Source organism: Miniopterus natalensis, chromosome 17, assembly GCF_054644295.1.
Source record: "Miniopterus natalensis isolate mMinNat1 chromosome 17, mMinNat1.hap1, whole genome shotgun sequence".
NCBI lineage: Eukaryota > Metazoa > Chordata > Mammalia > Chiroptera > Miniopteridae > Miniopterus > Miniopterus natalensis.
In genome coordinates this window covers 19,981,653-19,996,045 of record NC_142097.1, presented here as the reverse complement: position 1 = coordinate 19,996,045, position 14,393 = coordinate 19,981,653, and the positions used below count along the sequence as shown (strand labels likewise).

General features: G+C 48.3%; 2 protein-coding genes across 2 annotated transcripts; both read right to left on the bottom strand.

Moving 5' to 3' along the window:
- Positions 1-1,069: 1,069 nt before the first annotated feature.
- LOC107532583 (C-C motif chemokine 13-like) lies at positions 1,070-3,058 on the bottom strand. The gene is made up of 4 exons (XM_016207011.2): positions 2,983-3,058; positions 2,316-2,430; positions 1,510-1,646; positions 1,070-1,329 (listed from the first exon to the last, which is right to left on the bottom strand). The coding sequence occupies exons 1-3, from the start codon at positions 3,056-3,058 to the stop codon at positions 1,541-1,543; spliced, it is 297 nt and encodes a 98-aa protein (XP_016062497.2). The 3' UTR covers positions 1,070-1,329; positions 1,510-1,540.
- An 8,269-nt stretch (positions 3,059-11,327) lies between these two features.
- On the bottom strand, positions 11,328-13,239 carry LOC148091245 (C-C motif chemokine 8-like). Its single transcript, XM_016207013.2, has 3 exons — positions 13,149-13,239; positions 12,218-12,335; positions 11,328-11,814 (listed from the first exon to the last, which is right to left on the bottom strand). Exons 1-3 carry the CDS (start codon positions 13,222-13,224, stop codon positions 11,715-11,717), a joined length of 294 nt encoding a protein of 97 aa, XP_016062499.2. The 5' UTR covers positions 13,225-13,239; the 3' UTR covers positions 11,328-11,714.
- Between the last annotated feature and the right edge of the window lie 1,154 nt (positions 13,240-14,393).

Sequence of the window (14,393 nt, the reverse complement as noted above, 5' to 3'; positions counted from 1 at the left end):
GCTTAGCAGGACCTTTTCCCTGGGGAGGGTCCTGGGGAGTGGCCAGCATGGGTGGGCCCGGGCCTCACAGAGATGCCAACATGACTCAGTTAAAGGAGGGAAACACCCTGGAAGAGCAGGAGACCCCTTGGTGGACATAGAAGAAGGACAATCACAAGCTCCAACTTGTGCAATGTGTGACTTGGGAGAACAGCAAGGAAGGCCATCAAATTCTGGGTCTCGGGATTGCCACCCTTCAAAGGCCAGCTTGGTGGCTGCAGGAGAGAAGGTCTCAGGTCCTATGTTTCGAGGCTTCTTCCTCTTTCTCCAGCATTCAACATGTTGCATGCCCAGCCTACTTTTCTTAACCCACCCCCTGTCCCCTGCCCTCTGCCCCCAGGATGCCCTGCCTACCCCACTTCCTCTTGCTTGGACCAGGCTGTTCTCGATTCTCCCGGCCAACTCCATCCTGCCCACAGGCGACTCTTCCTGACACCCCCCTGACCTCCCCATGGCTCCAAAGCCTTGGGCATCACCCCCCTGCTTCCGAACTAACTTCAAATTCCCCAAGTTGCAATTGCTCTATAACCACACCACACCCTTCCTCTTTTAAAATCTCTAATGTTTCCATTCTAGAGCCAAACTCTGACCATGTGAGGATATTCCTTCCAGGCCCTCTTTTCCGCCCTGCACCTGCTCTATAAGAATCTTGCTATGGCCATGCTACACCCTCCAAGACTGATCTTGTCCTTTCTTCTCTGTCAAGTCCAGTGCTAACTAGGACTGGGTGAGCTGGTTTTCCCCCTGGGGTCAGGTGCCCATAATGTGTGCATTACTCCAGGATGGATGACTGCTCCCAGCAGGAAGGCACGGGTTCAGGAGACCAGTTAGAAGCTGATGCTGGGACTGGAGCCATTGTTCTAGAATATTTTGGGCTGGTAAGCCAGGCCCTCCCAACCCTCAGATGCTCCCAGGCTAGCCGTAGCCAGGGCCCACTGCATCCACATTCCTCCAGCTCCCTCTGGCACCCACCTGCTCTTCAGAGTGTCTCTGGATGATCGGAAGTTACCCTCAAAGAAAACACCAGTGCTAGAGATTTTTAAACAAAATGTATTTTCTGCAAAACATCAGCAGCCCCACGATCACATTCTTCTTTCCACAATAACATACTTAGTTAATAATACCTGACATTCACAAGGCACTTCCCTCCACATTGCGATAGCTCCTCATCCCCACGATTGTCACAGGCATGGCCACAAGCCCTGGGGAGTAGGCAGGAGAGAGACCCTGTCTGTACCTTATAGGAGGAGGGACAGGGCTCATGACAGAAACCAATTGGTTCAAGGACTGCTAAAAAAAAAAAAAAAAAGATCACCAGTATTCAAAATAAACTCCAAACCAGCAACAACTAAATAATATTAAGTGTTACTTAAGACAAAATATCCTTGCATCACAAAGCACCCTATTTGAAAGTTACAGTGCAGTTGGTGCAGGGATGGCTGCAAGAGAGCAGAGATTCATTTTTCATACTCTGGCTTGGTCTTCGCGTGGCTGGAGGCGTTCAGGTGCTCTGGCTGTGAGACTTCCGATCCAAGTATTTCACATAGTTCTGGACCCACTTCTCCTTCGGGTTGGCACAGATGTGCTTGGCCAGCTTGGTTCTGAAGCTGTGGATGAAGTGCCAGCACCGTTAGATGGGTGGCCGTGGGGGTTCTACCCAAGAGATGCCCCCTTCCCGGAGGAAGGAAGGAAGGGTCTGGGCATAGTCGCTGTGTTTGCCACCCTGGGGGGAGCTGGCCTGGCCACCAAAGCCCCCGAGAGGGTGTGAATGGGCGTCCATTCAGGGAGCAGGCAGGTTGTGGCATGTTACTGGCCCGCTCTGGGCCTGGTTTTTTATTTTTATTTTTATTTTTGTTTAATCCTCACTTGAGGATATTTTTTCCATTGCTTTTCAGAGAGCATGGAAGGGAGAGAGAGAGAGAGAGAGAGGGAGGGAGGGAGACATATTGATCGGTTGCCTTCCGCACCCGCCCTGACCAAGGCCAGGGATGGAGCCTGCAAACGATGTATGTGCCCTTGGCTGGAATCGAACCCGGGACCCTTCAGTCTGCGGGCCAGTGTTTTAACCACTGAGCCAAACTACCTAAGGCTGGGCCTGGTTTTGATGTAATAACAGGAGGATCTGGATGACCCAGTCTGGTTAGATCTCATTCCCTGAGTATAAGGTCCTAAATTAACCTGATGCCTGTCTTCTAGGGCAGAACCTTGGATCGGGGGCTTTGGGGAATGGGGTGAGCTGAGGCGGGTGTGGAGGTGAGCATGGGTTTTCTACCCACATGACAGCTTTCCGGGCACACTGGCTGCTGGTGAGTCGATAGCTCTTCACCTTCTGCAAAGGGATCTTCTTGTTGATAAATGTGAAACAGCAGGTGGACAGGGTATTGAGCGCATCTGGAAATAAAGCCACAGAGAAAAAGCCCTTCAGCAGGTGCTAGGTTTTCCTCAGCTTGACTGCAGCAAGAAATGTGTGCAGGAGAGCAGAGAAGCAGAAGTGGTCTTACCCACCCCTGGCCCAGTGCTCCCGCCCTCGGCCCCAAGGCGGTGGGACCTGGAACAGGTGGCTTCAGGTGTGAAGTCAGTTTTCTCAGAGGTAAGGTGGGGACACCTCATTGCTGACCTCGGAGGCCAATGTGACAGATCCTAGATATGACCCCCAATCTGCAGGCTTTGGGGAGATCAGCTGGGACCAAAGAAAAGGCCCTGGATTTGGAGCGGCCAGCTTAGGTTTTATTCTGGCTTTGCCATGGCTGGGGGTGGGAGGAGGTAGGACTCCTCTGTCCCCAATGTGGGCTCTGCTTTCCGTCTTTAAAATTAGATGTTCAAGTGAGGGTCCTGGGACCCCTGCTGCTCTGATAGGCTGGGAAGTGGGGCACTTTGGCTTAGGACTTCCTAGAAGGAGAGAGGAACAGGGAGAAGGAGAGAGAGGGCAGGAGGGGGCCTCACCTGGCTGAGGGAGCACCTGGGTGCTGAGGGCGGCCACTGTGAGCAGCAGGCACAGGAGCGCCGCGGAGGCCTTCATGCCGCAGGCTGGGGGAGCTTCAGGCGAGGGCTGCTGGTGTCTGGGCCTGCCCCAGCCTCTCCGCGGCTCTGGCTGCTCTGCCCGCCTTTTATAGGGAGCAGAGAGGGGGGAGCTCCCCGAGAGATGTTTGCCTGAGCAGCATCCTGGTCAAGTCTAAATGAAGGAGACTCCTGAATCTGCTGAATTGATGGCTGGGCTGCCAAAAAGTTTTCTAGGAAACACAAGAGGGAAGCTGTGGCCTGCAGCAGGGCCCCCACTGCTTCCTTCCAGCCTCCCGCTGTAGGAAGTGATCCAAGTTTTTCCATGATCTTGCTTAAAACAAAATGAAATATGCTCCCGTAGAGAGGAGCACAGCACAGGGCTTCATTCGTCGTTGCGGGCCCAGCCTCGGTGAGCTGTGTGCCACTGTCATTGTGCCCGCTCGCGGGGAGATCGCTGAGGGGCAGAGAGGAAACTACTTGACTGGAGTCTCGTGGGAAGCGAGGGCTGAGCTGGCAGAGAAAACGCGTCTGTTTACACAGAACCGCCGAGGCGGTTTCCAACTGTCATTGAGCTGCAGAAGTCCTTTCCCAAGCCCAGTTTTATGTGGAAATCCCAGACTTGAGACAAATCAAAGCCAACGTCTGGTGACAGGCTCCTCACATATACTGGTATCTTCTCCTGCACCTCGGGCCCAGACGGTGATGGTTGGAAAATCACCCATGTGTCTGGGTCCCTTGCTGTCAGAAATGTCACGCTGTTGATGGGCAGGGGGGATGTATCTGAGCTTGGAGCTGTGGGGGATGGAGGAGTGCTGCAGGGGGGTGGTGGGAGGGGGACAGCGCTGGACACCCATGGGAACCTGGCCAGGACCTTTGCCTGAGGTTCCCGTTGACCATGCTCACTCCTGGCTCCCAGACTTTGTTTAATTTTTGTGCCTGCCTAGAATACTCTCCTCTCTGCTTTCCATCCTTGTGAGTCTCTCCACCCCACCAGAACAAGCCCAGTGAGAGTAAAAGAGAGAAAAATAACGAGCCACGCCCTGGCCGGTGGTGCTCAGTGGTTAGAGGGTTGGCCTGGGTACTGAGGCTCTCGGGTTTCATTCCCAGTCAAGGGCATGTACCTGGGTTGCATGTTCGATCCGGCCCCAGTCAGGGTGCATGTGGGAGGCAACCAATCGATGTGTCTCTCTCACATTGATGTTTCTCTCTCTCTCTCTCTCCCCCTACCCTCCCTCCTTCCTTCCTTCCTTCCTTCTTTCCTTCCTTCCTTCCTTCCTTCCTTCCTTCCTTCCTTCCTTCCTTCCTTCCTTCCTTCCTTCCTTCCTTCCTTCCTTCCTTCCTTCCTTCCTTCCTTCCTTCCCTCCCTCCCTCCCTCCCTCCCTCCCTTCCACTCTCTCTAAAAAATCAATGGAAAAAATATACTCCGGTGAGACTTAACAAAACAAAAACAAACAACAACAAAAAAAGACAAAGAAAGAGTCAAGATTAGTGAGCTAGGGAGCTCTGAAACAACCCAAACTTGGTTTTCCGACAAGCCTGGAATGAAGCTAAAGCTCTCCTGAAACCAACCACGAGAAAAAGAAAAAGGCACAGATAGGCAAGAGCAGGAGGAGAGAGGACATCACACGGAGCCTGCAGACACCAGGGAGAAAAATAAGAACCTATGTCAGTGAATCTAATTCAGAAGAAATGGATGAACTCCTCCCAAAACATAACTTACCAGATAGCAAGAAAAAAACTGAAAAGGAAAAGTAATTCTAAAACTATTAAAGAAATGCAATCAGTAAGTGAAAAATCTTCCCACAAAATACCCTCGGGGCTCCAAGGGCAATAACAACTTGTTCGTGCCAAACATTCCAAGAACTAATCATTTCAATTTTACCCAACTTCTTCCAGAGAAAATAAAAAAATGCATACACTCTTCAACTCATTTTATGAGTCTTATATAACTTTGACACAAAAACTCATCAAGAACCAACAAGAACAGAAGATTGCAAGCTTGTCCCTCCAGACACATATCTCATTTTTTGTAGCCGGGGAAGCTCACCTGAGTGGATCATGTGAATGGGACTGTAGGCCCTGGGCTTCAGGTTGGGTTCGGTCACTGGGGAGCCCCTTAGGGCATTGGAGAGAGGGAGAAGAGTTAAGGCGAAGTATTTGTTTCTCTGTCACCCCTGTGCCTCAGCCTGGGAGCAGCCGAACCCTCAACTGGTGTTTTTCACTTCTCTCTAGATGGCTCCCTCCATGATTCTGTCCAGCTTTGGGGAACCATGTCCTGCCCTTTTCTCTCCAGCTCTAGGGGTGGTCACCGCCCTGTTATTAGCCTCAAAGTACTGAAGCACCCCTGTGGTTTCTCCACATCCAGCCCACATCTCAGTAAATAGCATTTTTATTAAACCTTCCTCAAGTCATTTCAATTTAAGCACCATCAATTTCCTTCTGGGACTCTGACCAACATGAGTTTGAGTGCCAGAGTGGTTCCTAGAAGTCTATCTTCCAACTGGGATTCTAGACTTGGGTTGCTCATATATTTTAGGAGCACAAAACGGACACCTGTCAACATCATTATTACTTAAACTATCACCAGTATTAGTATGGCAGACTGTGTTAACAAGCCCTTCAGGTGATTTGTAGGTGCAGTAAAGTTTGGGAAGCATGGGATTACAGCTAGCCCATGTCCATCTCTCATTTATAGAGAATAGCCACCAGAGAGCTCTTCAGGGTGCTGCCCACCCCTCACAGCCCCTCATCAAAACATCTCACGGTGCCCCCATAAAGGAGTGTGCCCTGGCCTTCCCCCCAGCAGTTAAGGGATGGCCGAGTGCTTTGCACATAATAGATCCCTTTCAAAAGATCCACCTCCTTGAGCCTTTAGACTTCTTCCGAACCTCCCAGGGAAGTTCCAGAATTTCAGCCTCATCGATTACAGGCTTCTTTTTAAGTCTAGACTCCAATTAGCCAACCTAGCTGAATATTAACATCGCTCCCAGGTATTGGTGCCAGCAAGTGCAGTTCTGAATTCTGGGCAAGTAGACCCATATCAGTGAATTTGGCCCATGGAAATTTGTATGTTATTTATCACTTAGAATCAACTCCCACTCGAAGGTCCCAAACTCTCCTCCAGACTGAGTGGGGGAGGGGACAGTCAAACCCTCCCAGCTGCAAGGACTCGGTCTGCCCTTCCCTCTGCTTCAGGGCCTAATGTCTCAGAGGAGAGTGTGTTTAGGAGCCTGAAATCTGGAGTCAGCCGGATGTGGGTTCAAGTCCTGTATCTGCCATTTACTAGTTATTTGATTTGAAGCAAATTACTTAAATCACTGAGCCTATAAGAGGAACCGAGAGCGAATTATTGCCTCACAGTGAATTATTGCCTCTTTGCGATGTTGTGAGAATCACATAAGATGAGGCATGGAAAGTGCTGGGCACAGTGGCAGTGATTCCTATCCCACCAGTCCCCGGGTGCTGCTGATGCTGCTGGTCTGGGGACCACGCTGGGGGAACCGCTGCTAAAGGGAGCGGGGTTTGGATCTCAGTGGGCAGAATGGGATCTGGGCCGGGGGAGGACAGAGGCCAGGCAGTGATGCTTGTTAATTAAGCAGCAGAGGCAAGATGGGCACCGTTACCCCAAGAAGCCCCAGATCTGGAGTGCTAATCAGAGTGTTCTGACCTGCAGGAATCGGTGGCCATGATTAGGGGATCCCTAGACATTAAATAGATGCTATAGTTACTAAGGTAACTTGACTTTAGGCAGGAAATCCTAGCTTCTCTGGGCAGAGAGCTAATTCGAGTCTCTGTAGAAGAGATTCATGGTCTCTTACGCAATTATCATATATAAGCCAGTTCATAGACCTGAATTCCCTTGGTGGGTGGGGGGACCAGGTCCCTTTCAGGAAAGGCCCTGCCATGCCAAGTTGCTAGAGGAAATATAGGACACTTAGATAAATTTAAATTTCAGATAAACAATGAGTAATTTTATAATAAATATGCCCCTTGAAATATTTTTGCTAAATCTGGAAATCCATGGGCTTATACTATAAACATTCCCTCAAGCTTCCCCAGAGCAGCCTGCTGCCATATGACCAGGGTGACAGTGCACGGGGGAAAGAAATACTGAGACACTCTGGGAATCAGCTTACATAGATGATATTCTCTGGAGACCTAAAAATTCATCCCTGCCCAGCAGTCAGTGTGGGAGCTTGGGGAGGGAGGTCCTATCCCAATCGCCCAATTATGTCCAGAGCAGAAGGTCAGCAGGCTCTTTCCATCTGAGTGATCTTAACTTTATACATCAAAGTCCCCTAGGACTATAGAATTCCATGATTTCAGAATCATTATGTGGCTACAGGGTCTTCGCATCCAGGCATCCTGCCCTCTGACTCCAGCATCTGGGGCAATCTCAGTGATTTGCCATCTTATATTGTCACCCCGTGGAGCTGGCTCCACTATGCCAGTGTGGTGGTTTTCAGAGGTCTGTTTACATGCTGAAGTCTTCGATCAACGAGTAACTTATTGGGAAGCTCTGCTATATATCAGATTAAAACTGAAATTGCTCAGGGAAACAGAGCTGGGGCACCTTGTACTTATGTTTCTCCCTGTCCAACTCCTTTTATTGTTTGAGTCTCTATGGTATATTGACATAGGGCAACATTTCCACTTTACAGGACAGACATCGACTGCGGGGAGGCTGATGAAAATGGGAGGGAGCCCCCACTAACTGGCGTTCTCTGCCCCTCAGACCTGGTCTCTCCAGGGACAGGCGAGCCTGCAGGGGAAGAAGATCTTGTCATTGAGACTCTGAAGGCCATCCACCACCCCTGGAAACACTGCAAGGCTGCCTTACTTTTCCCTTCACGCCACCTTCCCCCCATATGTCTTTGCTTACCATATCCCATCCCCCTGCAACAGTGTTCTTCCCGTCTGGCCCAAACAGGATCACCTGAGCCCTGCCCTAAATGGTGTCTTCATAATGAAGGCGTCCCAGCCTGCACAAATTTCACAGGGGACCGAATCTGGCTTTGAAAAGGCTGACTAATGACTTTCCAGGGCAAGTCCTTCTATTTCTAGGCGATGGAGTCATCTTCCTGGACATTGTCTAGACCCGAAAACAGTCAAACATGAATTCTTACTGGTGATTGAGGGGCCTAAGAAGCCAGAGGGGCTCTCCTCCGTGGAACAATGACCATATGGTTTATCTTCTAAACCAGACAGGGTGAACCAGGATTGCCCCAGGCAAACTGAGGTGTGCAGTCCCCCTGGGATCTTGGCACCTTACCATTTGTTCTATTGCCCATTCAGGTGCTGGCCATTTCTAGCTTTGGCTGCTCTTTCTCTAGGATGAATGCCCCTTCTCATGACAAAATGGATAGGAAAAATCTTATATTTGGCATATGCTGTGAATATAAAAAAAAGGGGAAGTTTTTCTGTAGGGGCAGCAATTTTGTAGGAACATTTTTGTATGTTCTTTGAAAAAAATACATGCTGACTTAGAATACTCGGAAAGTCTCTCTTTAAAAGAATAAAAATATTATATAACCATTTGCTTACTCAGCATTAAGACAAGTTTGTTTATGTTATGTCAAAAACCTTGTCAGAGTCTTTGTACGTCCTTCAATAGCTTAAGTTCTTAATGGCTGAACAGTTATCTAGACCACACTTTGCAATTGGGCATTTAGTCTATTTCACTGGGATTCTAAGTAATATCATGTATGTAATAAACCTTTATTATCATCACAGTTGAGTCATAGACATGGAAGTTGGGTTGCTGGATCAATAGTATGAACAGATTCAAGCTATTAAAACATATTTTCAAATTTATTTTAATACACTTACATATTTCACATATAATAAAATTCATAAATCTTATAGGTATAACTTGATTACTTTTTAATCTATGTATACAACATATAACTGCCACTCACTTCAAGATTGACATTTCCAATGTCCCTGAAAGTTCTAGAAGCATTACTGTGATCAGAGTGCGCCCTCCCCACACCTCTGAGCCTCAGGCAGATGTGCAGGCTGAGCCAACTCCTGACCTGAGATGGCACGCATGGAGGAAACTGTGGGCAGGAAACAAGAAGTGAGGAGCTCCTACACTGAGAGCAGATAACAAGAGAGTGAGGTGAGTGACAGCCTGCAGCAAACTGTCAGCCTCAACAGAAGGGGAAATCAAGAAGTGAGCCCAAGAGGATGCGAGCCAACTGAAGTAAACTCCCAATTCTTTGCCCCCTGTTGACAAGAGAAGGAATTGGAGCTTCCAGATATGAATCAGTTAATGTAAGGATGTGGATTTTTGAAACACAAATATTCACGTTAGGCACATGAAACATCAATAACATAAATAAGATGACGTATCACTTGAAACATTATGTTTAACGTCACTGAGTTCATTGTGATTTGAAATATAATGGCATAATTCCAGAAGGCAGCTAGCTGGGCAAGGCTCAGGGCAAACATCTGGGGTGTGTCCACACTGTGGCCTGCTGTCAGTTCACGGCGAGTCTTCATGCCTTTGGACTTTGGGGTTTGTGGTCCAGGTACTTCATGAAACCCTGGGCCTAGATCTCTAGCCAGCTTGGCCTAGAGACTGCAGAAGAAAGATGTTAGAATTAGATGGAAACTTTGTGGCCGGGAAGCACGCCTCTTACCTGGTTGACACTTAGCTGCTTTATTGCTCCTGGAGTTTGGAGGTGCTACCTTGGACTTTTTAAAAAAATCCTCACCCAAGGATGCTTTTTAAAATTGATTTTAGATAGAGAGGAAAGGAGAGGGAGAGAGAGAAACACTCATGCAAGAGAGAAACATTGATCAGTTGTCTCCTGTACTTAACCCAACCAGGGTTCAAACCTGCAACCTGGGTGTGTGCCCTGACTGGGAATCAAACCTATGACCCTGTGGTGTATGGGACAACAGTCCAACCAAATGAGCCACACTGACCAGGGTGCTACCTTGGACTTTAATGGAAAGCTTATCTCCTGACTTACAGGTGTTTACCAATAGAATAGGCTCCTACTTGACTTGCCGGTTTTAATTCTAGGCCCTTTACTTCCCAACCCTACCCTGGCCAACAGACAAAGCCAAGTTTCCCAAAGATGTGGCTCCTGGAACTGGAGGGGGGTGATGAGGTCATCTGCCAGACTCCCTCATTTTCTGCCTGTGACACAGCACTAGTTCCACTTTTGTTTTGGGTATCTTAATGCCAGAGAGAGAAGCTGACTTGCCGTAAGTGACACGGAGAGTCAGGTTCAGCTCTGGGATTAGAAATCAGATCTTGGCCTTGCCATGCTTCCAGGTGGACTGGAACTGTGGCATCTCCACACGATCACCAATGACGGGCCCTGAGGAGCCGGGTCAGCAGGACGACAATCCTCTCTCCCTTCATGAAGGGTCTGGTCTTTGTGCCTCAGTGTGGTGGGCCTCTTGTCTGAAAAAGGAGCCAGCTATGCTCACGAAGTATAGGGAATGTTGATCTTAAGTGGCTGTTAAGGAAAGGCAGTCCCATGACTTCAAATGGAGGTTTGCAAGTTCTTGGGATTGGGGCTAGGGGTACAGATGCACATCTCCAAATGTGACACTTGTCTTCTCCCCCATTTCAAAACTCTTTGTGCTTTGCTATGACTCACTCACTTCCCACTTGAAAATCAAGAGACCCTATGATCTGGCTCCAACCTTTATTTGTAAAACACCAAACTCCTCTGTCTTTCCAGAGCTCAGTCAGATGAGACTCCTTCATTCACTCCCCTCCTCCCCTTCCTGTACCAGCTCTGAAAAGCCCCTCCCATTTTCCACCACATGCCACCCCACAAGACTAGTCCCTTCGAAGGCTCATCTTCAATGGACCTCCAGGTAATAAACACCTACTTCCCTCTTAGATTAGGTTCCACTCCTGGGGTATTGCCCTGGATTGGAGAGAATTAATCAGATGGTGAAAACTTGAGCTCATATAGAAAAGTCTGAAGACTCTTGCAAGAGATCAAGAGGGAAACTGGTGAAATTAGGTGTGGGGAGAAAAGATATGGGAATCAAGACCCTATTGAATAGGGGCAGGTGACGTGAGAGACTAGAGCCAAAGGGTTGAAGCAGCTTGATCTGGTCCTGCTAGGTTCTCCCTGATCCTCAGTGGACTCCAAAAGACCTCTTAGAGAATGGCCCCTGTACCCCAAATTGCAACCCATTGATGACTGCTATTTTCTCCCTCCCAGCTAAATGTTATTCCATAAAAAATAAGACCAAGTACTTAAAAATTACATATATTTTTATTTGAAAATTCCATAGTTATCTAATAACATTAATTTCATCAACAACATTTACAAAAGCCCATATCTGTTAAAAATACGGGGGTGTTTCACTTTGATGATCCACAGGAGAACTTCACAATACTAAAGGCAATTACCTCTGGCCATGAACTTAACTGGGCTCACAGAAAAGGAAACATCACCAGATTTTGCATTTTACATTCATTAGGATTTATGGCAGATAAAGGCAAACATCAATAACTTAAAACATAATTAAATATTATGTAAATAATGTTGTGCTGTACATTATTAACCCAAGTGCCAGTTTTTGTACATTGTAATAAAATAATATCATTCTGCACCTGGGGAAGGTTGAGGGAAAATAAATAAGGTTGTCCTCAGGCTCTGACTGTCTCTCAATCCAGTTGTGAAGGTTCAAGGCTACAGAGCTTGGGTCTTGCTGTCCAGGAGGTCCATGGTATCCTGGACCCACTTTTTCTTGGGGTCAGCACAGATCTCCTTGCCTCTTTTGGTCGTGAAGCTGTGGACACAATTAGATAGAGCACCTTGAGACTTTTGTTCAGGAGTGTGACCCATTGGCTCCCAAACCTTATCATCCCTTGCTCCCTGGGTGAGGGGCCTGGACTGGGCACAAAAAGAAGGGGAAAGGATGGGAGGAAGAGGCTTTAAGAGGAAGCTTGCTCCTGTTGTCCCTGGGGAAGCCCTGCAGGCCCGCGACTGAAAAGATATGGGTGATCTGGCCAAGCTCCTGGAAAGGGAGCATGGTTTCCTTCTTGTGGCTCAGTTTCTCTATGGGGGAAAGGGCCTTCTTGATTGGATGGTACGTTTATCTGACTCATTTGGACCTGACTCCTGACCTGTTTCCCTTGCACACAACTCGGATAGGGCTTATGGCTGAGGGTGTCAGGATGTGGCTCACTCACATCACAGCTTCCTGGGGACACTGGCTGTTGGTGACTCTTGTGTAGCTCTTCAGCCTCTGGACATGGATCTCCTTGTGGACCATACTGAAGCAGCAGGTGACTGGGATGGAAACGGAATCTGAAAAACATTTTGCAAAGGGTGAGACAGTTAGGCTGTGTCGCAAGCGTGCATTTGTAAGGGCAGGAGGAGGCGGGGGCAGACCAGGCAAAAGCACGAGGTCTAACTAGGACCTACCACTCCCGAGCTCAGTGCCTCAGTCCCGATCCCAGGGGTAAAATGTTACCTGTGGGTCCGTTTCCTCTACTGAACTAGGGGGCCCCTCAGCACTCGTTGGGAAGGGAAAGATCTCTACTAACAAGACTAATCCTGTAGTGTTATCATAAGGGGCTACCGATCCAAAGCTTCTGACACTGGAAAGATATGTCCTAAGAACTTGCTTCCAAGCTCGTTGTCCCCTTGGCTTTAGAGCCAACCCATGTCACAGGCTGAGATGTCTCTGGATCTTTCTCCCCTTGACACAGCCACTGTTCTGGACACTCCACTGACCATAATCAACATTTGAAACCTCAGGTAGTCATTTCTTCCTCTCCACTACTTCCCAAAATGTCCTTCACATCCCCAATGAGAAGTGGTCCTTTTTTTTTTTTCTGTGCCATATCCCCAAACAGTATGAGGGTCACTGAAGTAGTGGCTGCATTTAGTGTCCCAAAACTGATCTCAGGAAAGGTCACAGGGACTGGCCTCAGTGGCCTGGGCAACAAGTTCTGGCTCCTGCCTCTGATGAGCTGGGGCATGATGACTCTTCTCATTTCCCCTCTTGGTTCCACTTTCTCCATCTCAGGCTGTGCCACAAGCCGGGGATGACTCATTCTGGGATGTTAGTACCTGTCGGAGTTAAAATGTTAAGCCTTAGGCAGAGAAGGGCCTCACCTGGCAGAGCGAGCGCCTGGGAGCTGAAGGCGGCTGCTGTAAGCAGCAGGCACAGCAGCGCTGCGAAGACCTTCATGGTGGAGGGTGCGGGTGGGAGCTTCAGCGTGAGTCGGAGACTTCTGGGTTGGCCTCAGCCTCTCTGCTCCTCTGGCTGCCCTGGCCATTCCGCCCGCCTTTTATAGGAGGCAGAGAGCACGGCCAGCGTCATGAGCAAGGATGAAGTAAGACCCTGAAAATGTGCTGAGTAGGCTCCAGAGCCTGGGGGTGATTTCCAGACTCTAAGAAAAGGAAGCTGTGGAGTTTCGGTTGTTTGCTTAGATGATGTGAAGCAGAGGTGGAAGGCTGATGTGGTCCTGTCCAGCAAAGTTTGGGAAGTGATCCCATTCGACTATTAAGGGTTGTAATTTCTTTGAAATGGAAAGTGATCTGTCAGGAAGGAGAATGGAAGCTGAGGTCATAGTGGAGTGAAGGGAATCAAAGATCTGACCCTCCCAGGGCTCAGGAGGCCTGGGATGGGGCCTTAGGCTCTGCCTGTATTCTCGTTCAGACTCGGGTCCTTGACATCCTGAACTGTTCAGGCTCCTTTGAAACCCGCACAGGTAACTGGATGGAACCTTGCAGAATGGTAGAATCAGGAATTTCAGAGTCTTAATGCCCTGAAATCCTATGTCCTGGAACATAAGAACTGGACAGCACGTGGTGTCCTTCTAGGGTAGTGGTGTCCAAATATTTTATTTAGACACTAAAGTTTCTTTTCAAGTAAAACCAAATGGAGAAACCCAATATTTTATGCAGGTGCAGGTAAAACAAGTCTCCCAACTCCCTTCATTCACACACAATGGGGCAGCAGGTGGGGGCCACAAAGGGAAGAAGCTAGGTTTTCAAGCCACTGACCTTGTCTACTCCCCTCCCATCACGTATCTACCACTACAATATTGTACCGACATTTAACTGCCCTAAAAGCCCTACTGTTTCCACCCATTCATTCTTCCTTCTCTCCCCACCAAATTTTGGGCTACTATTAATCTTTTCATTTGTCTCTATAGATTTGCCTTACAGAATGTCCTATGTTGGAATCAGACAGTACACAGCATTTTCAGATTGGCTTCTTCCATTAAGAAATATGCATTTAGCCCTAGCTAAGAGTGTCATCACTGCTTCTATCTTCTGCAATAAATAGTGAAAATTTGATATCACTTGCTACTTAAATGTTTGGTAGAATTAACAAGTGAAGCCATCTAGTTC